Source organism: Pelmatolapia mariae, linkage group LG1, assembly GCF_036321145.2.
Source record: "Pelmatolapia mariae isolate MD_Pm_ZW linkage group LG1, Pm_UMD_F_2, whole genome shotgun sequence".
Taxonomy (NCBI): domain Eukaryota; kingdom Metazoa; phylum Chordata; class Actinopteri; order Cichliformes; family Cichlidae; genus Pelmatolapia; species Pelmatolapia mariae.
In genome coordinates this window covers 209390-232334 of record NC_086227.1, presented here as the reverse complement: position 1 = coordinate 232334, position 22945 = coordinate 209390, and the positions used below count along the sequence as shown (strand labels likewise).

At 42.2% G+C, this 22945-nt stretch overlaps 2 protein-coding genes across 2 annotated transcripts; both read right to left on the bottom strand.

Annotated features, from left to right (window-relative positions):
* Window positions 1-2388: 2388 nt before the first annotated feature.
* foxr1 (forkhead box R1) lies at window positions 2389-10834 on the bottom strand. The gene is made up of 8 exons (XM_065471742.1): window positions 10714-10834; window positions 10424-10516; window positions 9535-9764; window positions 9070-9138; window positions 7205-7332; window positions 6792-7024; window positions 4139-4233; window positions 2389-2601 (listed from the first exon to the last, which is right to left on the bottom strand). Exons 1-8 carry the CDS (start codon window positions 10832-10834, stop codon window positions 2389-2391), a joined length of 1182 nt encoding a protein of 393 aa, XP_065327814.1.
* Window positions 10835-13933: 3099 nt separating this feature from the next.
* Window positions 13934-21523, bottom strand: LOC134624455 (V-type proton ATPase subunit d 1). Its single transcript, XM_063469423.1, has 8 exons — window positions 21313-21523; window positions 20159-20330; window positions 19743-19921; window positions 19153-19232; window positions 17684-17761; window positions 17357-17533; window positions 17102-17179; window positions 13934-14995 (listed from the first exon to the last, which is right to left on the bottom strand). Exons 1-8 carry the CDS (start codon window positions 21437-21439, stop codon window positions 14834-14836), a joined length of 1053 nt encoding a protein of 350 aa, XP_063325493.1. The 5' UTR covers window positions 21440-21523; the 3' UTR covers window positions 13934-14833.
* Window positions 21524-22945: the final 1422 nt, after the last annotated feature.

Sequence of the window (22945 nt, the reverse complement as noted above, 5' to 3'; positions counted from 1 at the left end):
GTTCATATTTTGACATGCTCATAAATGAACAGTAACAATTCATCCATTTCTAAATAACCATGGATTCCATTCATCAGTTTAAACAATTGTACAACACAAAGATAAAAACATAAGATAAATAAAATAAGGAGTTATTCAGACCAACAGGTTCTGGGAGAAGACCCAAACTGTCACCCTCAGATGAGAGAAATGTGGTTAGAAAGACCAGAACCACCAAGCCTCTAAGCTTGCTGTCACCTGGAAACTGCCATGTCATGATTGTCATGTTTCAGCTGTGTGGCAGGTAGGATTGGACCCAAACGCAGGACTCATAGACGGGAGGTTAAACTTAAAGCGCAGCTTTATTGCTGGGAAAAAACTCTGCATAGAGAACAGTCTAAACCAAAACCTCAAATGCAAAACTCGAAACAAAACTGGTAACAGGAACCACGGAACTAAGAAACTTACACTTGGAACCTAACACAGCATGAAGAGGGACGACGCGAAAAAGGGCAAAGGCAAACAAAAGGCCTAAATATACAGAGGAGTAATGAGGGAATGGGAAACTGGAGTGCTGCACCATTATGGGGCAGAGAAGCAGCTCAGAGTACAAAATATCTGTGCCATTCACCAGCCAGGAAATACAGGCCTGTCTACACCTAGGGGAAGAAGCAGCTAGTGAAAATGTATGGACATATTCACTGTCAATTATTTCAGAGTTTGGCAACAGAATAATCTCCTGCAGCTTAAAAACCATTTTCCGTAATATGTTATTAGAGTCACAAATGCCAGAAGGCTGTTGCCTTCAGCCGACTTTCTCCCTTCAGCTGCAAATAAGGTTAAATATAGCCATGCACATCATGCATACAAATAGCGTTCTGCATGGGTTTCACTGATTCTGATTGATTTGATTCTTCCGTGCTTAGATGTTGGCTGCATGTTCTCACTTTATCCATGAAAGCAAGTCTCATGTAAACATTACATTCATGAGTCACTGAATTTGAATCCACCTCCTCAGTGTTGGCCTCCAACACCTTATTCATCACATAATCATAGTCTTCAGGCTGTACGCTGACCAAGTCATAGTGGTTAGGTCTGTTGGTGGGTGAACGGAGGGCTCTGCAGTGTTCCTCCTCCCAGGTTTTGTTCTCCTTTATCAGGACTAGGTTGTCTCTAGGTTCCTAAATCTGACTACAGAGTTACATCTGTATCAGTTTTTGAGAGTAGGGCTTCATGGTGTAAACTGGCCTTCATATGTTTATAGTGTTTTATTTCCACTTTAAGGTTGAGCATTATTCCTGTACACTTTCTTCTTATTCTGATGAAGTGAAATACAGTACTGGGTTCAATTTAGAGTAATTACCCACAGAATAACCAAATCATAACGTGTCATTTTGACTTAAGAGCTTCAGAAAGTAGGACTATCAGAATCAAAATACTTTATTAATCCTGAAGGAAATTATTGGTTACAGCAGGCTCACGCTAATGGCACATGCGCACTTACAAAGGAACCTTCTGACCAAACTTTACACAAACATCACATTGGGAAGACATGTCAGAGAGGTAGGCTGATAAGGGGGAAAAAAAACCCCTCAGACTGAGCTCCTAATGGGAGAACAGTTTGAGAACAGAAAAAACTCCCTGGCACAAAAAGCACATGACTGTCAATACACAATAGAAACCCAAGACAGGCAACAGGGGTGGGTAAGGGTAAGAGAGAGCCGGTGTAGACAGCGCATGCAGTCCTGCAGCATGTCTGCGCTGGTCCAGTCGAACCGGGGGGGGGGATGAGTGTGTATGTGTATGCGTGTGTGTGTCCTGAGTTTAGCTGAGAGAGTGTCCTTCGCCCTGCCAGGCTAAGTAAACAGTGTTCCAGCCGACCCAGGTGGCCTTGCGTAGGGGGAGGAACAGTCTAAATACCGTCTGTTATCAGGGTGAGAATTTGTTTTGTTCAGCTCCAGCCTTGAGACCACAGCTGGTGCCAAAATGGTATCCGCATGAAATGGTGGTTTTTCCTTTAGTGCGAACAACTCATGTGAATTTCAAAGCTGTTCTAGCAGTCTGACACTGGTCTCTCAATCTCTCATTGGAGAGCCGTGAGTTTCTCAGAGATGTTATCAATCTTGCTTTCAAAGAGCAATTTCTGAGAACTCACGACCGCCGTGAGCTTCTCCGAGATTTTATCCAATTTTCACTCAGAGGTCTTAGTCTGAGTTCTCACAGCAGCCCTTAAGCTTCTCCAAGATCTTATCCGTGCTGCATTCAATGAGCCCATTTTGAGAAGTCACGACCCGTCCTATTGCTTCAATCCCAGCGGGCAGCCTTGTGGGGTTTGAACAGCCGATTCCGCTTTCTTTAATCTTCTATAAGCCAGGGCCAAGCCAGCTCCGATCAGCAAGAACCCTGTTATCATGGTTCAAACAGGTAGATGTCTTCAATGTCCTCGATCGACAGTCCCGCCAGGCACACGACCGTCCAGTTATGCCACCCGTCCATCGTGTATCCAGCAGGGAACGTCCCTCCAGGACACTCCGGCTCACCCGAGCCTAGGCTTCTCGTTGAGAAGAGGGTGTCAATTGCATTCAGGGACCAGTTGATCAAAACCATAATTCCTCTTTTAGGCTTTAGAGAACAGACTATGAGAGAGTGTTCCAGGGCAAGAGTAGAAAGTAGACAAGATTAGACAAGGACACAAGAATCTAAGCAGGGAAGATAAGGGAAAGGGAGAGGGGAAAAGTGCGACTGGCTTCGTCAAGAGCCAAGAGATTTAAATAAATGAAAGCCTATCCTTCCCTCTACAGTAGCTCTGGGCCTCCTGCCAAGTGCAATGACTGAGGATGTGCCAGTATTGCCTTGACACCACTGATCCCAGTCCAGACACAGTCGTGCTGATGAGGAGGAGAATGAAGGTTCCAGACAAGATGCTCTTCACTGTCAGACAAATTCTGTTGTATAGAGAGCATTAAGCCTTTTTGGCTGTGCTTCATTTTAATTGCTCATCTAGAAGAGAATTAAACCTCTAGTTAACCCTCTGGGCTCTATCCTGGCCATTTGTGGCCACTTCACTTTTCTTTTTTCAACCATAAATGATGTAATTTTACCAAATTACATCATTTACCCATTTTTGGACAAACAAGCAATTTCATGTCATATTCCTAGTTTCTAGTAGCAGCCTTTGATGGCTTACCACACTCCAATGGACCAAAATAATGAAGCAATTTGACATAGGTTTGATCTTAAGGATCTAATAGTTTGTGTTTGTGCATGAAATTGCAGCACAAACATGTATTTGCAAGATAGACTGGAATAAATAATGACGCATCAAATATTACATAGGCTGCAGTGAATTTCTGTGGATGCAGGATATTGTGGAGATGAGGGAAATATTTTACTGCTACTATTCATAACCATCATCATTACCATTGCATTAATCATCATTTCATCAGAGCATTTATTGAAACTGTTGGTATTACGTTAAAACTTGTATTACAGGTGTTATCATAATCACATATGAACATTTTCATTACAGGTGCAGCTATAATCATTTTATACACACATTGCAGGATTGTGCCTATAGAGAGTTGATGCTCAGTCTATTAAAGGTCTTAAGCTTCGCGTGGCGAAGTGACTTGGAGCAATAGAAGGTTCAAAGCATGCACGCTTACAAACACACATGACAGTATTGATTCCAGGCCAAAGGCCTGAGATACATTTTGCTTCTGAGTTTTGAGGTTCCCAGTCAAACTTAGCTTTGAAGCACATGTTAAAAGCACCTTTACTCTTTTATTTTTCATAAAAAGATACCATACCCAAAATATTAACTCTAGAAACAAAAACAAAAAAACCCAGTCACAGGACATTTTGCAGAGTTCAAACCTGCAGCTGCAGCTGCAGCGCAAACAACAACAAACACTGTTTGTAAACGTGTCCTGGAGTTTATGCAGATGCAGACAGTGCTACTGCTGTAAGTAAGCCTAACAGCTTCCGGATCATTTATTCTGGCAATATGGCAATTAGATCATCACTGCTTCAAGCACTGCCTATCTGGTCAGAGAGCAAGGACAGCAAGCAGTCCTCTGCCCTTGAAGAAAAGACATCTGCCCAAGATGAAGAAACCACCTCTCCAGAAGATGAGGGGACAATCTTCAAAGAGGCTGACTGCATCACCACTGATGTTGAGTTCTAGCCAGTGCCTGAATCCTCTTCTTTGGGGGAGGATTGGGGTTGGGGGGCATGGAGGTGGAGGCCGAGCAGCTGATGGAAAAGAACATAGGAGCATTTTCTGAGACCGAGGAGCCGGCAACTGAGTGGATCTCTCATGAAAGGAAAACCATGTGGGTCCCACTACTGAAGAGAGACTGCTCTACAATCCAGTACCCACTGGTATCAAACCAGGGGTCACCCTGTATGCAGTTCCCTGCACTAGCAGCCTGAGATCTACTTTTGACTTTTTTTTATAACAAAGGAGATCTTTTAGCTGCTGTGCACCCTTACAAACCTGCACGGGAGGCGAAGGTGTGAGGATTGGAGGATTATAGATGAAGTGGAGATAAAGCCTACACCAGGATAAAGCAATACATAGCATGTTGGATGAAAACACTGGAAGTTCTCAGGAAGTAAAAAAGGGAAAGGGGTTCAGACTCCAACTGACGGAGGAGCTCCGAGGACAACGTCTTTCCTTTGGTCACCTTGGCAGAGGAACTCCTCAGATGAAAACTGGCACAGGGGAAACAACCCAGAGCTTCCTCCCCAGCTCCTCCAGTTGCAACAGAGGAAGACTTTGTTGTCTGTCTTTGGCTTCACCAAAACTACCACGGCGATATCCCACATGCCAAAGCAACGGCATGTGTGTTGCTTCTTTTGACAGCAACAGGGAACCAGTCAGTGATGGGGAATAAAGGATGCGTGAAAGCAAGAAGCAATCCTGGACTACAATAGGCACAAATATTGCTTGGATAACTTAGAGAGGATGTTGGCACCTCGAGTTGTTGAAGGAAAACTGATGGCTCTTTTCTCTAATCTCCTGGATGTCTTGGGATACGATGTCTTTGTCCCGCCCGAAACAACTTCACTGAAGTGGGAGTCCTCTACAACCTACAAATGAAGAGTGATCCTGGGAGAGCTGGGGCACATGCTGGTAACCTCAACAACTGCAAGACACCCTTGTCCCTGATTCTCAGCCACTTCTGCCATTGATCTCAAGATACAGTAGTCTGAACTAGAGTGTGACCCACACCCCATCAACGAAATGAGAAGGTGCACCTCCAGGATTGGAACAGCAGCCCCTTGCACCAGGTGTAGAAAGTGTGCCTACAAAAACCACTCTGTGGTTACCACATCTTGCTGCTAATGAGGGTGCACACAGACGCACACACACTGGAATATAAATTTTGATCATTTTATTGGTCATTTCAGTGGTTATTTGGTCATTAAATTGCCTTTCTGGCCACTAACACACCATTTGTGATTTTCTTTTTGGCAATTTTGCTCTCCCTGCACAAAAATAACAATGCATTATAATCAATGTTGATGTGAATCAATTACATGCCCCAGACTCTACTATTAATAATACAAGAAATTTCAGTAGCAATGCAATTATATAAAGTTGCGAGATTTGAGGTTGTCTTCCAGCTAGTGCAGTGGACAAACAAACTGGTGTTTAAAGGGTTAAAACTTCAAAGAGTAATAACTATTTTATATTTATGAAAAGAACTAAAGTTACTTAAAAGCTTTATGCAGAAAAAAAAAGTCAAAATAAACCAAAACAAATAATAAAACATAAAAATAATAAAAATTACAGACCTAATCTGTTGGTGGCCATGAACAAGCTGAAAGGGTCGTGATTTTGAACAAACCCAGAGGGTTAAGTAACAGTCATAGTGCATAGTTGGTGCACCTACCTGCTCTGATGCCTCATGTTGCCTTTTTTGCAGAGTGGGATGCTCCAGTGTTTAAGAAATACCTGCTGCTGCCCGATGAGCAGCCAACATCAAACTGAGTGTTTCACAACTTAAATTTCATATATGACAACACTGATTTGACTAGCAGAAATGTGTACATATGCACTGACTCACAGCTGATGGTTGGCACATATGCAGAAAGTATTTGACTGTTGTCAAATGAAGGAAAGATTTACATAAGGACAAACTTCTTGCAAAAGAAAACAGACAAGTTGAATGTAGTCTTTGTATCATGAGCCTATGTTTAGGCATTTCTCTGGAAATTGCAGCATCTCGAGAAAAAAAAACAAAACAAACAAACAAACTAAATGTACCAGTAAAATAAAACTACAGGAAGGCAAGACGAGCCAGTGGGATGCTCAATAATCTGCTGGGAAACATAGGGTCCTGCTGTTCATGTGGGCATTGCTTCAACAAGTACCACTGTTTCAGCAGGTTGCTGCACACTGCTGAAATGCAGTCTTTGATCAAGGGTGATGCTCAGCTGTGTGTGTGTGTGTGTGTAAAAAACATTTAAGAAGACAGATTAATAAATTTAGACTAATGAACACTGCATCAGATGGATCTTTTACACCACACTTTATTGTGCTACTGTTTAATGCACATTTCCCCCTTTAACTGAAATCACATAGGAAATAAGCTCCGAATTATATCTGAAACAAAAAGAAAGCAGTTATTTGTTGCAAACCAACAGCACCTCACACTGAATTCTACACTTCAAAATGAGTTTTATTCCAAAGCCATTTCTTTACATATGTGGTACTAAACTGAATTCCTTGCCATTATCTTACCAGTTCTGACAGTAAACTGGAGCTATGAGCTTTCCTCACATTAAGATTGCTTTCCATTTACCTGGGTGGGACATGCTCTTCTCCAGCTGCTTTAAATAGTCTCCTGTCAGCATGTGGATCTCATCCTTAAGGCGCCGCTGGCCATCTAAAGTAAGGTGCCAAAAACATGACTTCCTCTTGCCATCTCTGCACAACTGGTTGCAAGTTTTGCGGAAACTGCTGTTGAAACACAAGTTGTGTCGGATAGTGTTCTTCCAGCCGTCTGGAGCCGTCTGAAAAAATGGGAAGTGCTCTCTGGGAACGGGCAGAGAGTCACATCAGAAAGTACAGAAGTTTTATCCAGTTCAAACATAACTTTGGAATGAAAAGGGACCCATCTGATGTTTTGAAAGACCTAATCATGCCTGATCAGGTGTTTCATTTAGCATGCAAGATGAAGTAACCTTGTGGGCAATTAGAAAATCAAATCCTAACCTGGTGAAATTGTAAATCTGCTGGACTTTGAGGCTCCCTGTATGGCTGCTCTTGAGTGCCAAGGCAATGAGGATGCAGTAATTCACTGGTGGACGGGGCCAGCAGCCTGGTTTAAGAGGCTTATTGTCCTGAAATATTTTAAAACACACTAATATAAAAAAAAAAAAAAAAAAAAAAGCCCATTCACATTGAAGCAATTTTAACATTCACACACTTGAAAGGCAGCACTCACAAACCCCATTCTAAATGAACTGCGTCTCTGAAATGCATTCTGGGATATTGCATTTCGTCATTTCGAGCTGATTGGATACCAAAACAGCCAATCAGATTTTTTTGCATCCGAGTCTGTGATTGGCTGGTTTTGTGGCACAAATATAACGGTGTGCAGAAAGAGTTGAATGCGCACGGGCAGAAATGTTGAGAGCGCGAGCAACACATTGCGAGCAAGCGCAAATGCAAAAACTGAGCGAGAGGGGCTGCTACTGTGTGTGTATAATAGCAAACACTGAAATACAGTTTTTGCACGCAGCAATGAATTTTGCTCACTCAAATTAGCTTTTCTTCACTCAAAATAAATTTCTCCTATAACAAATTTTCTTGAAATGATCTGAGCCCGAGCAGTGCTTTCCATGACAGAATCATAACTGTTTTTAAATGCAGTGAGAGCATAAAGATCACGACCAGCCAAAATTGATTTTCAGCCTTGCATGTAGAGATTTCCGGATTTGGAATCTTTTTATATTCTATTAAAGATAATAAATATTCTTCAGGTTTTTATTGAGGAATATTTTAAAACTAGAAAAAAAACTGCATTTCCTGCAAAATTGCACGGTGAATGAATGTTTATAGGAAATCGTCTGCTGAAAACAGCCAAAGACGTTAAACTGTCTGCAGAAAACATGCTGCCATGGATACGATCCGAACTCCCACTGCCCGGTCTCAAGACGCCTGCTCATCTCAGTGAGCTAAAGCGAGGCTCATGCCATCGAGTTAAACAGGCGGCCACACTTCTCATGTTCTCCATTCACTTAAATGGGGGGGGGGGGGGAACCCAAAAAACATGCATTTAAAGCTTCATGATTATGACACACACACACACACACACACACACACACACACGTGTGTATTTATATCCTTGTGGGGACATTTCATTGACACAATGCTTTCCCTAGCCCCTTACCCTAACCATCAAAAATGAATGCCTAACCCTGACCCTTACCCTAAACCTAACCATAACCTAATTGTAACCCTGACACTAAAACCACATTTTGAGGCTCAAAAATGCCTTCAAACTCATGGGGACCGGGATTTTGGTCCCCACAAGGGCTGTTTGTCCCCACAAGTATAGTAAACTACCAATTTTTGGTCCCCATGAAGATGTTAATACCCGTCCACACACACACACACACACACACACACACACACACACACACACACACACGAGAAAGGCTGGCATTAGTGGAACAGTTTAAAATTTGAACACGCACAAAAACCAAAGAACGGAGCAACTAGAATAATGACAATAAAGAGAAACATTGAGTGTCTACGGCATTTGCCCAATTATTCCAGAATATGTAGATGCAGTTTTATTGGGACTAAGCAAACTGTCTCTCCAAGATGCCCGTTTATACGCAGCCACGTCATTGACCTCGTCTCAGTTAAATTACATTTTACACCAAATCCTAATTTGTTTTAGTTTGGGTTAATTCATTAAATTCCTCCAAAACACTGTAGCTATAATTGAAAATGTTCTCGTTTTAATTCATTTGGACAAAAGTCTGAGGAAAAAAGGGTTCAAGACTTTTCAAAAACAGCGAGTAATGAGCTGCCTGCATCCCACTGAAGGAAAAAGCTATTGTTCTCACCCTGGGCTTTATGGTCCTCGCCTTACGTCTGCTCTTGACGGGTTGACAGGAGATGACATCATTCTTGACCTAATCATCAGTGATGGTCAGATTGACAGATACAGGTTGTTTCAATCATTACAGGATTTTTAAATGCAGTGTTCTAAACGTGTATTTAAATAAATGTAAAAGATGTATGTAGAGACTGAAGTCACTTATTGATTAGTTACACCAAATAATGAAAGACTGGGCCTGTGATGTTTATTGGTCAGTGGTAATGCGTTTGGTCTTTAATGAATGCCTTGGGATAGCCCATGAACACAAATGTTCAATCCTACGCTCACATGTCAAATCCAGAAAATAAATGAAGTGTTCACTGAGACTCTGCACAAACACCCAGCACTCTAACAAAGTAAGCTGAAGTTCACCGCTGCAAACAGAAACAGGCGATGCATAATAGAGTGGCTGTGAGCGGTTAGTGTGTACCGTGTACTCAGAGGAAACTGATTGCAACAGCTCCCCCTGGAGAGGAGCATCATGGCAGGAAAACACCTGGAGCTCTGCTGTCAGGGGACATCGGGTCTCCAGGAGCCCAGTTTGGCTTTTCTCAGCAGGTTCGCACACAGGCCCCACGTCAGCATTAATCTCGTTGTACTGGATCGGGCAGGCAATGCTGGGATTCACCAGCAGCCACAGGTTTGGTTTCACAAAAGTATCTGATGCACAGAAATATTCAGTTTGCTACAGTGATCACTTAAGAATCATTTCTCCAACACATGAAGCCAGAAGCATAAAAATCAGAGGCAAAAGTGTCTGAAAACGAGCATCCACACGACAAGACATTAAAAACCACATTCTTTGTAACAGTTTCCCTCCTTTCACAGTGACTGCACGCACACACACACGCACACACACAAAAAGAAGCATTAGAAAGCAGAGTGGTGGAGCAAAGTTTTGACAAGCAGGCATGTGTTTGTCTGTCACTGTGCACTGGCACGATAAAGGAAGGATGCAAATGCATACTGGTAGGCTACCAAAGCTGAGCATGCAACACTCAAGCACACGCATACAGCACTGTAGTGGCAAACACAAAGCTCACCAAATAATTTCAGTACGGTGACAGAACTGCATCCTTGTGTATTAGAAGAAATAAATACAAGAAACATGCTTTAAGGTAGAAAATAAATCAAAGGATTTCAATCAAATCACACACTTCAGTGTGTTAAGCAGCCCAACGTGTGTCCTAAACTGACTGTTTGCCATTTCTTTCAAACACTACACAAACCACATTTTTCAAAGGCAAACTAAGAAACACAGATTGATTGTATGGAGTCGTTCAGTGCTGAGTTATGGAGTGGGACTTGATGCAGCTCACCTGATGTTCTATCGTACCAGATAAATTCATCTTTCCTTTTTGACGTTCTTACAGAAGGCCTCTGGACCACATACTGATCACTCACTTTGTCATCTGTCAGACACACACACACACACACACACACACACACACACACACACACACACACACACACACACACACACACACAATGACAAAATACACACCGTCTGATCTTCAGATTGACTCGCTATTTCAGAACAAATTACAAACTGCTCATCCATATGACAGAATAAAGAGCAAACACTACTGGAGAAAATAAAATCCATCACCATGATATAACTGGTCAGTGGTTGTAGCCAGTTTCAGCTCCTTGTCCATGTCCCAGTCAGTCAGACCAACAGAGCAATGCAGGTCAAAGAGTTGTGCTTTGGTTTTAAGCTGTAAGGTCATAGCTGAATGCATTTCAGTGGTTTGGTTCGTCTCAGTGCAACAGAAGCTCTTAAATGTGGGAACCTGCAGACTGTCTATACAACAGCTGGAGCTAAACAGCCTGATTAGACACAATTAATCCTAACAGGACGCAGCCTGTGACAATTGGACACATTTAGGTCTACAGTAAGCAGAAATTTCAATTTAGGTGTAACAAGTCAAAGTAAATAACACCTTCCAAAAACAAGATTCTCAGTCTGAATCAGTTAAACAGCATCACCTGTATTATATATACATATATATACATATACACATATAAACACACACATAAAAAAAAAAAAAAAAAAACACCCACTCGCCCCTGTGGGCGGTTTATCCTTCAAGCTCGGGTCCTCTACCAGAGGCCTGGGAGCTTGAGGGTCCTGCGCAGTATCTTAGCTGTTCCCAGGACTGCGCTCTTCTGGACAGAGCTCTCCGATGTTGTTCCCGGGATCTGCTGGAGTCACTCGCCTATCTTGGGAGTCACCGCACCGAGTACTCCGATTACCACGGGGACCACCGTTACCTTCACCCTCCACATCCTCTCGAGCTCTTCTCTGAGCCCTTGGTATTTCTCCAGCTTCTCGTGTTCCTTCTTCCTGATATTGCTGTCATTCGGAACCGCTACATCGATCACTACAGCCGTCTTCTCCTGTTTGTCTACCACCACTATGTCCGGTTGGTTAGCCACCACCATTTTGTCCGTCTGTATCTGGAAGTCCCACAGGATCTTAGCTCGGTCATTCTCCACCACCCTTGGGGGCGTCTTCCATTTTGACCTCGGGACTTCCAGGTTATACTCGGCAAAGATGTTCCTGTACACTATGCCGGCCACTTGGTTATGGCGTTCCATGTATGCCTTGCCTGCTAGCATCTTGCACCCTGCTGTGATGTGCTGGATTGTCTCAGGGGCATCTTTACACAGCCTGCACCTGGGGTCTTGCCTGGTGTGATAGACCCCAGCCTCTATGGATCTTGTACTCAGAGCTTGTTCTTGTGCTGCCATGATTAGTGCCTCCGTGCTGTCTTTCAGTCCAGCTTTGTCCAGCCACTGGTAGGATTTCTGGATATCAGCCACCTCCTCTATCTGCCGGTGGTACATACCGTGCAGGGGCCTGTCCTTCCATGATGGTTCCTCGCCTTCCTCCTCTTTCTTGGGTTTCTGCTGCCTGAGGTATTCACTGAGCACTCGGTCAGTTGGGGCCATCTTCGTGATGTATTCGTGGATGTTTCTTGTCTCATCCTGGACTGTGGTGCTGACACTCACCAGTCCCCGGCCTCCTTCCTTCCGCTTAGCGTACAGCCTCAGGGTGCTGGACTTGGGGTGAAACCCTCCATGCATGGTAAGGAGCTTTCTTGTCTTTATGTCAGTGGCTTCTATCTCCTCCTTTGGCCAGCCTATTACCCCAGCAGGGTACCTGATCACGGGCAGGGCGTAGGTGTTGATGGCCCGGATCTTGTTCTTACCGTTCAGCTGACTCCTCAGGACTTGCCTGACCCTCTGCAGGTACTTGGTGGTTGCAGCTTTCCTAGCGGCCTCTTCATGGTTCCCATTCGCCTGCAGGATCCCCAGGTACTTGTAACTGTCCTCTATGTCTGCAATGTTGCCTTCTGGTAGCTTGATCCCCTCAGTTCTGACTACCTTCCCTCTCTTTGTAACCATCCGACTACACTTCTCCAGTCCGAACGACATTCCAATGTCATTACTGTATAGCCTGGTAGTGTGTATCAGTGAATCGATGTCTCGTTCACTCTTGGCATACAGCTTGATGTCATCCATGTACAGGAGGTGGCTGACAACCGCTCCGTGTTGCTGAAACAATAAAATAATAAAAAATAAATAAATCTATCTGATCGAGAAATCACTCATCTTTGGAAAAGAGAGTTTATTACAGAGAAATGTCTCTTTCCAAAATAAAAGCTATACTATATGCTTCTTCTGGGGTATACTCTCAGCAGCATATTAAACATATCAGGTCCCCATAAGGAGAATCATGTGCTAACGGCTGTCTAAATGACTCAGGTAAAGTTTGTAGCATGCTTGTTGTTTTTGTCTGCTTCCACTTGTCTTTGCACTAGGGAGATGTCGGCGTAAATGTGCAGTCATATTCGTTGTGTTCCCACTAGTGCTGTCAGCGTTAATCTCGTTAAAATGACATTAACGCCATAACGCGGCAAATCTCCATTAACGAGTTACCGCGGATCACCCCGTGCGTGGGGCTGGACGGCGTCAACACGTTAACAAGCTAACTGCGCTAACGCACTAGTTCCCACCAATTGAGCATTGCGTGGCACATCCGACATACTGTTTTACTTTTGTCCATGACGCGCTTACCTTCAGGGTGATACTTCACATGAAGACCAAAATAGTTCCAAACGCCAGATCTGAATGAGGGTGGGGGAGGTTCAGTTTCGGGTAGCGTTGAGGCAGTTGCCATGTTGCAACGAGCTTAGCTTCTGTCTCGCTAGCTTGCGCTGCGCTCAGTGGATCTGCACTCGACAGTGCAGCCTAGGTGGAGTAGTCGAACGCAGATCCACTGAGCTCTCAACACAGACAGCATTGTCAGAAGAAAAGTTGATAAAATAAATAAAACATTTTGTATTGTTCGATGCACATGCGTACCGAACCAAAAGCACTGTATCGAACGGTTTAATACCGATACGAGTATTGTTGCACCCCTAATATATACATACACACACACACACACACATATATATACATATATATATATATACACACATATATACACACAGACATATATATATACATATACATATATACACACATATATATATATATATATATATATATATACATACATATATATACATAAATATATATACACATACATATATATACATATATATACATAAATATATACATATACATATATATACATATATATACATATACATATATTTATATATACACACACACACACACACATCTTTTAAGTTAATGATAAGTACAAACTGCATTATTTCGATCCAAAATCCAGTGAAGAAGCAGAAAATTTCATGACTTCCATAAATTCTATCCGGATTTAAAAACTCAAAATAATGTCACGGTTCTTCGAGACATTCAGGCCTGCATTAGTCTGTTTATTACTCTGTCACATTTACAATACACATTTCACAAATAACAGACGAAAACAGTAATAAATCCTTTACAGCAGGAGAAAACAAAAATCAGATAGTCATCATTAAATATCTATATATCTTTGTATACTTTAAACATGACGTCTGTTATCCATACGCCCCGGATACGGACTCATTCCACTTTATTCACAGAATCTTCATGCTGGAGCAGGAACACTGAGCACAGAAGTTCCTGTTCAGCCGTTTCATTTTCAATATTTTAGGATATATTTAGACAACAAACCAGGAGGGCCTCACACATTTCACTCATTGGTTTTGACAGAAAATCACACTGACGAGCAAACATGCTGAGAAAACGTAGCACTACCAACAGAAATCCACAGTAAAGACAACCTGGAGGGATGTTTTCATGTTTCACCACTTGGAGCTGCACAGGCTGAGCCAACGTACCGTGTCCTTGGTTTCTGGTCATATTGAATTGCAAATTCTTCCACTGCTGTTTTTAAAAAAACAAAACAAAACAAAAAAAACAGCTGCCGTGTGCAACATAACACAAGGACTGGAAGCAAGTGTTTGAAAGTCAAATAACTTTAAACAAAGACGTCGCTCTGACGAACCAGAATCATGTCATTTTTTTCTATTATACAACCCCCCCCCCCCCAAACTACAGTACATCCTTCAGTTGTATTTTTGTGTGTTGGATCATTTAACTTGACAAGCAAGAAAGGAATGCACACAACAGCAACTGTTGAAAACCAATTTACACATACGAGTGAAGAAAGTGGGACTTGAGCATCAAACCATCTGGGCCTTTAACACCAGGCTGCGACTGTGGGGAACAAAAAAAACAACTGAATGAAATGATGGTGGGAAGGAGACGGCTTAGAAGATGGGAATGTAGTTGTCGATCTTGGCGCGGTGCCGCTGGGCGATGCACTCAGCGATCCAGACGATGTTCCTGCACTCTTGCTCCTTCAGCTTGACGTAGGCGTAGAAAACACTGAAGTGGAACTGGTTGAGGAAGGCCAGCTTATTCAGCTTCACCTACAAACACAAAGGAGGAGGAAAGACAAGGTTAGTACTGACGTCAAAGAATAAAAAATGAAAACAAAAGACGTGGTTAAGGTTGACACAAAGGGATCCAACTTCAATCTCTCTATTAGCTCAGCCCAATCTTTTCTAAACTGGCAGTTCAGTTTCATTTTCATTCATATTTCAGATACTCATCATTGCAGAGCTTGTCAGGTATTCCTTTACTCAAGATGCTGGACTAAACTTTTTTTTTTTTTGCACACATTGCAACTCAACTGAAATGGTAAATGGACTGATTCTTCTACAGCACTACCTGCCAGAGTACAACATTCACCCATTCACATGAGCACTGTCTAACTACTGCTCACACACATTCACACGCCGATGGATGCATCGGAGAGCAACTTGTGGTTCATATCTTGCCCAAGAACATTTAGCATGCAGACTGGGGGGAGCCAGGGATCGAACCGTCAACCTTCCGATCAGTAGATGATCTACCTCCGGAGCTACAGCCGCCCCACATGTCAACGACTTTACATGACTTCCACACAGGAAACTAAACACAAAATCCCAAACACCACAAATCTCCATGTTGTCTAACAAAAGCTGAAATGAGTTAAAATCTAGTGTAAAAGGTTCTTAGTCTGAGTGACAATTATGCACATTTTTTCATTTTTCCTTTAGGCAAAGCAATCCTGTAACAACGCTATGATAATTGTAAGAAAGGACATTATTTGAAGATGCTCAAAGTTGTAAATACCACAGTTGGTTTTTTTCAATTGTGGCACTGATTGGCTGAGTGGCAGTCATCTTTCCTGCCTACAGAAGAAAGTAGTCGATTAATCATCACTAGTCTGTATCAGACGTACCAGTCGTTTAATGGTTTTACATTGACGCCCAATGCCAGTAAATGTTATGCAGGCGTCTGCCACAAGATGGAGCTTCATTGTTGAGAAACAACATAACTCTGTTAATCTAGGCTTGTTAAGACTATTACTGTTAGCTCTTTTAAAGGTGAAAGATCGCGGATACAAGCGGAAGAAAAGAGCTATCTCCAAAGGATGGATGGGCTCTTCTTTAGCACAGGGTAGAGCCAGCTGAGGCAGTCGCTTCTGGGTACGATGTTCCGACCAGGCACGTCCTACCGGGAGGCGGCACTGGGGTACACCCAGGACACGCTGGAGGGATCATCTCCCTGGGGTGGCCTGGGAACACCTCGATGTGTCCTCACTACGTTTTCATAATGCGCCACACTTTACCATTGTTAATTTGTCATATTTTAATAATAGATGAATATCTTTTGTAGTAAACATAAGTATCGTCTTGATGCATGCTTGATCATCCAGGTAAGTAAATCCCCAAAGGCCGATTCTGTTCATCTGGACGTTTTCAGTGGGAGAAATGCTACGTCCAGGTGGACAGAAACAACCTTTCGGGAACTCTAAGTATCATGTTTAACATCGGTTTATGTGTTTTTCCTCACTGTCCTTTGGAGTATAACACGTAATGCACAATGTGGGGTGCTGCACAGTTAAGCGGCATGATTCATTATTAAAGAATGTGAATAATGGTAACAAATGGCTTTATTTTGAGCATTTCTGGGGTTCTCAAAACCTGATATCGGAGTGTTCTAGTTGGACAGTCAGATTTTTTTCTCCCCCTTTACTTTCCTGGCTTGGAGAAATGACGGGCTTCAGAGCTGGAGCTGTTCCAGCAATCATCATGGGGATGTGAGGTGTTTGGATAATAATATGGACAACCTGTGTGAGGCGGTTAAGGCTCTCACACAGTCAGATAGTTGGATGTGTGTAGTGTTGCAGTGAGACGCAGCCACACTCACACCATGTCGTGACTGTACTGGCTTTACTGGGATGTAAGAAATTCTGCTGTATAAAATATTCTGAAGGCAAAACAAATCACTGAAAATGAATCTAATAACCACACATACAGACAAACCTGCATTAATCCAGCACAGTTAAAGTCAGCATGCTTGAACTAATAACAGCTTTGAACAATTAGTTCAACTGTAGAGGTCTGTGATTATTACAACATTATTACAACAGAGGTTAATACTGGGTGTAAAAAGGTCTTTGTGAGGGAGGGATGCATGTGCTTCACCTCATGCTCAAAGAAACGGTCCTCCAGGGTTTTATCTCCCGGGTTGCTACCGGCGCCCTCAAACAGCAGCTTGTACTCCTGAAGATGCAAGAACACGTTTATGCTTTAACACAGACGTTAAACTGAAAGATTGAACCTCGATGAACAATGACAGACACCAAAGCACAAACTGGAAAATGAAAGTGCAAACAACTTGAAACATATGAGTTCAATGATGTTTCTATGGGGAATTCTGCAGGCCATTTCTGAACTTACAGGGTAAAAATCAGCTACAGCCTTGACCTGCTCATAGTCATCGGCACGGGCCAGCTGAGCAAGGCCTTCTGGGTAAAGCTTGCCACAGTGGGGAAAGAGTTTGGCACGGTCCTCTTTGGAGAGCTCTGTGCCAAACGAGTTGATGGTGATGATGAAGGCTCTCCTGTCAGCTTCAAACTGCAGATACAGAGGCGAAGAAGAACAGTGATGAGTCAAGTTAAAGACGCTTCAGTGTCTTCGTGAGCAAACCTGCTCAGTGATAAAAGACCTCCCAGAGAACCAGATGGAAGACTAGTGACAGGTTCCTAAATCAGACTGAGGCCTCACCTCCAGAATAGGACACATGGTGTCAGCAGTCGTTCCTCCCAAGTTGGAGCAGAACTTGTAGAAAGCCTCCAGATAAGCCTGAGAGAACAAAATCTACTTAATGTATTTTACATGACAACTTTACATAAATACATAACAATTTCATGCCAGTTCTGCATTTAAACTATGTAACAACTAGTCTGAGCTTGGAAAGAAAAGCGTCTGGACTTCTTTAAGTAGCTTGAAGACGTTTCACCTCTCAGCAGAGAAGCTTCTTCAGTTCTAGGGTCAAATGGTGGAGAGTCCCAGATTTAAGCTCTGTGGGAGTTACCCACCGAGAGGGACAATGGACCCCCTAATGATCCTCTACCTAATCACATGAGCCAAGGTGTGAAAACGGGTGTAGGTCACAATCAGCCAAGGTTTCGGGTGAGCTCATTGTGAAACCTAGCCCCACCCCATCATGTGATTTCCTGAGGTCAGCTGACCTCAGGAATTGTGACCGACACCCGTTTTCACACCTTGGCTCTTGTGATTAGGTAGAGGATCATCAGGGGGTCCTTTGTCCTACACTGTCTCACAATCCTACAGGGCTTAAATCTGGGACTCTCCACCATTTGACCCTAGAACTGAAGAAGCTTCTGGGATGAGAGGTGAAACGTCTTCAAGCTACTTACAGAAGTCCAGATGCTTTTCTTTCCAAGCTCCTTAGACTACAATGACCTGGATGACTGAGAACCTTCACAGATATATAACAACTACTTTTAATGCTTCCATTAAATATTAAGAATATCTCCGACTCCCATGGGCACAAACTGGTTAACTTGTTCCTACTGATACGAAATCAACTGTCAGAAAATACCACGTGCTTTACCATATTCTGTGTTTCTCTGCCCATAATGATTTGGCCAGACTGGCAGACTAACGGGATGTTCACAGGACATTGGTAACTTGCAACTTAATACCTCCTGGTTATTCGAGTGAAAGCTAGAAGTCTGACAATTTCTCACAGAATCACAACTTCTCTGCCCTCAGCTTCCAGACCGACATCCACAGGACTATTAAAACTGTTTATTCTGTGACAAACGCTGAAAAGATTAGGAGCTACAACAATATCTGTAGTTGTCTACTAGAACACAACTGCCAGAGAGTTAAAGATCTATACAGTGGTCACGTTGCTTTATCAGTATTAATGTTTAGGTTGGAACAATTGTGCTCGACTACTGTTGATCTTAATTATTTAATTTTTATTGGTTTTTGACTTGTTCTTCTTCTGTTGGAGTAATTATGGTCTTTGAATTTCTGTTTCTTTAACTGAGTTAACTTCTGAGTTTCAGCTTTTACCGTCACATTGTTGCCTTTTTTGCTGTCATTTTATTTATTCACTTGCTTATGTGAACAGATTATGCTTTTTGCAACACATTGTGATTTCACCTGGAATGACATGCACTGTATAAATAAAGCTTAGCTCAGTTATTAATAAACTCTACCTTGTAAAGGGTGTTACGAATGATTTCAATGTTCATTTCATCCAAGTCCTGCTCAGATATGCAGTCCTGGAAGAACGCAGCTATTGAAAAGAAAAAAAAAAACAGAAATCAATATTTAGTGTTTTCCTCAGCTTTGGCGCCATCTCCTGTTCAACATAAGACATCACAATTCAGGTTTTACACCCCTGCTGGCTGGTGCCCATTCAGAGCAGGTATAAAGCTATCTTAAGTACGATACACAGATGTCACTACAAATGTGTCGCATACAGAGAAACATTATGTTACTGCTCTGAAAAGTGAAAGCTAAACGCTACACTGACTGAAGGTGTGTGAGAGTTATCCTGACCAAATGATGGTGACAACTTTCAGCAAAACTATAGGCGACTCAAGTCTTTTTTTTTTCTTTTTAAAAAACAGGAAACCAAAGAAAGAAAATTAATAAACTTTGAAAGGGCAGAGCCACCGTTGTGAGAACCAATTTGAGTTTTAGATTTAGGGGAGTGATAAAGTTTTTTTTGAGGGCCTGTTCTTATTGCATAAAACCCCTGAATATTATTATGATGTTGGAAAGGTCATATACAGATACTCACCCAGTGGTGTGTCCACAAGGATGGCATTGTAGAGCTCGGCGGGGGTCTGCGCAATGTTGACCGCCTCCATCTGTTCAAAGCTGCCCAGCGGGTGACACTTGGGCACCAGCTCAGAGATGGCCCGCTGGTGCAGAGTGCCCGTGATCAGCAGGATGACGTTATCGATCATATAACTGTAGCTAAAGCCCAAAGGAAGGAGGGGAGGGATTGTCACAGTGTTCTACACTGTTATACTTTATAGAACAGAAATGTTACTTTACCGATTAATGGCAAATACTTTACAGTACTTCAAAGTACTGCAGTGTCTACTGTTATTTACATGACAGTGCCAAATTTTAAATTAATGAATAATATGAAATTCAGAAATTGTGCTAACAGACGTCCGTACTCAATTCAACTCGATAGGTTTAGCTTACGTGATGAAGTCCATGAAGCTGGCCAGCGGTTCATACGACTGGTTTCTCATGTGGCGAAACTCCACCACCATCTTCTCCTTTAGCTTGTCGTCAATAACGGACACGGTGAGAGGAGACGCCTCGTTTGCCAAGAAGCTGCCATAGTCTGTGCTCTGCAGGTGGAGCTTCAAGTCTGCAGGACAAACAGTTAGTCAGGATTCTATTATTCTAAGGGTTTAAGTTTGAAACTACAACTGCTAAAAAGGTGTGGCTATAAATCTAGTTTTATACATAAAGTTTTTTTGTTTAGATGGTGGCTAATACAACAAAAAGCAGTATGAAGGTTTTCCCATAATGTTACATTACTTGATTATTTAAGAATTGTTAAATGTAGACTTGCAGTGTTGTACGGCAGCTTTTATTTTCTATATAGAATTTTGCACTTCACTGACAAGATATTTTTTGTCTTTTCAAACCAATTTCTCAACTGATTTGCGGTCCAACCTTCAGCTGCAGTGCCCCTGCATTTGTTGCTGTTCCTGTCTCTCAACCCAACTACTAACTTGACTAGAAATGTGGCTACCTGGTCTTGGTTGTGTCCTAATCTGTCTCACGTTCATAAGTCTCTCTTGGAAAATAACTTTTAATCAAACACTTTGAAGGGAGTGTTGTAATTTGACGCTGAAATGTAACTGAACTGAATTCATCCCTGCCCGCTCTGTGCAGGTGAGCATAACACAAGAAGCGTCTGCTATAAGGAAATTAGCAAGATGTCAACCGAATGGTCACAGAAAAGGTAGAGAAAATGTTATTTGTTCGAAGCATCGATGTTAACAGGAACACTGTAAAATCTCTTCTGACTATAATTTCACTTCCCATAAAACTGGGAAGTGAGCAATAAACAGCAATGGCCCTTGCTTGGGTTAGTTTAAGCTAGCTACGCAGGATACAGACATATGACAGCAAGCTTGACGAACACAGTCTCAAATTATTTCACCTTAACGTGTGGCAGTTATCGATGTTGAGCTTGGCGACTAGATTATAACAGAAATTGGGACGATTTATATCGACAGTAAAACAGACACTAACGTTTAACAGCTAACTAGCGTTAAGCGCTAGCTTGTGGAATTAGCTGGCGTCTAGCTATTAGCCGCTAGCTATCCGTTTTAACTCACCTTCCAGCGTCTCACACTGGACGAGATTTAAATAATCCGCCTGCGACAGTATTCCAGCTTTAAAACCTCTCACCAGCCCCTCCAGGTAGCCGTTATCGACGTTAAAATAGAGCTCAGAGAAAGGCATCCTGTCCGACCGTCAGATCCGTCTCTGCCACAGGATTCACTTTCAGTCCGGCTGGTTAGCACTAGCATCAGCTGACTGAACCACGTGACAGTCATCTGATCAGTCACCTGCTCATGACTCCATTACTGTATTGACTGATTACTAAAGGGCCATTACATGCAATCCTTTACAAAAGTAACGCAGGCCAGTTATTGTAATGGCAGCTGTCAGTAACACAGAACTGTTTTGCTGTGTTTCAGTGCAATAAACCTCCATGTGCACCTGGATGAACCTTGTCTTTCTTCAGTGTGTTACATTATTATTATTATTATTTTTATTATAAGCAGAATAAGATACAACAAAAATCCCGACCGTATCTCGCTAGTTTCCAGTTAAATGCGATAAAATAAATAAATCCTACAGCAGTGACCAAGGCAGGAAAAAAGTGAAGAGACAAAAATAGCACTGAAAACAGTAGCTATATAAAGAAGAATGTGAACCTAAGTACACCTAAGAACTTGATATAGCTATGATTTTATGAAATAGCGAATACCGAAAAAAGTACGAAAATCATTATCATTCAATTTGTTCTCTGCTTAGCAGAACAGAAGAATTTAATTTTTAAAAGGAAAAAGAACTCAAATAGATGAACTATAATTGAATTTTTTTTTAAAAACTCCTGCATACTGTAGTCAGCTTTGTCTCCATCTAGTGGAGACCTACCAGATCTAATGCTGTGATTTTTCTATTCGCTTCCACTACAGGTTAGACTGGTTTTACAGGGACATAGGAGAAAAAGCATAAAACAAGAACATCAGACACTCACACTGTGAAAAGTTTGTCAGGCAAGAATGCTAAACTTCCAAACTACAATGATTCAATGATGAGATATTTGACTGTGATCAAAGTAAACTTTATTGTCATCTCTGCTATAAACAGTACAGTATATAGAGAGAGGAGATGACAAGGCTCCAGCTCCATTCAGTGCAAAAGACAAAAAATAAATATAAGAAGAGTAAGAAATAAATATACACTTGAAGACTAAGGTAAAAGGATTCATAACAATATACAATTTAGTGTTTGACTGATTTAAAGTGACCTTGAAAAGTTTGATATCCTGTTAATGAAGATGACCACGTGCGTTTAGGTGAAAGGCATTTGCTAATAAATCCGTCCAAATTTCCCCCTGTGAGTGTGTACAGTGAATATGTGAGAGGAAAACATGGAGGGTGATTCTGCCTCTAAAGCTACTGGACCAGAATGACAGAGAGCTAATAGGCTGGCTGTTTGCCTGTTCTGAGTTTAGCTCTGGAAACAGCTTTACTTATTACTTTATTTATTATTGTCTTTATTATTACTCATGTATACCCAGCAGTACTTGCATGAAGAAATAAACTGAAAAGAGCCACCTGAATTCAAGGCTGGAACTGTACTCAGATCAGACACCAGCAAGGGAGGATAAGAAAGACAGACGCAGCAACGTTGTCATCCCCTATGTAGCCGGTGTATCAGAGAAACTCAGGAGAG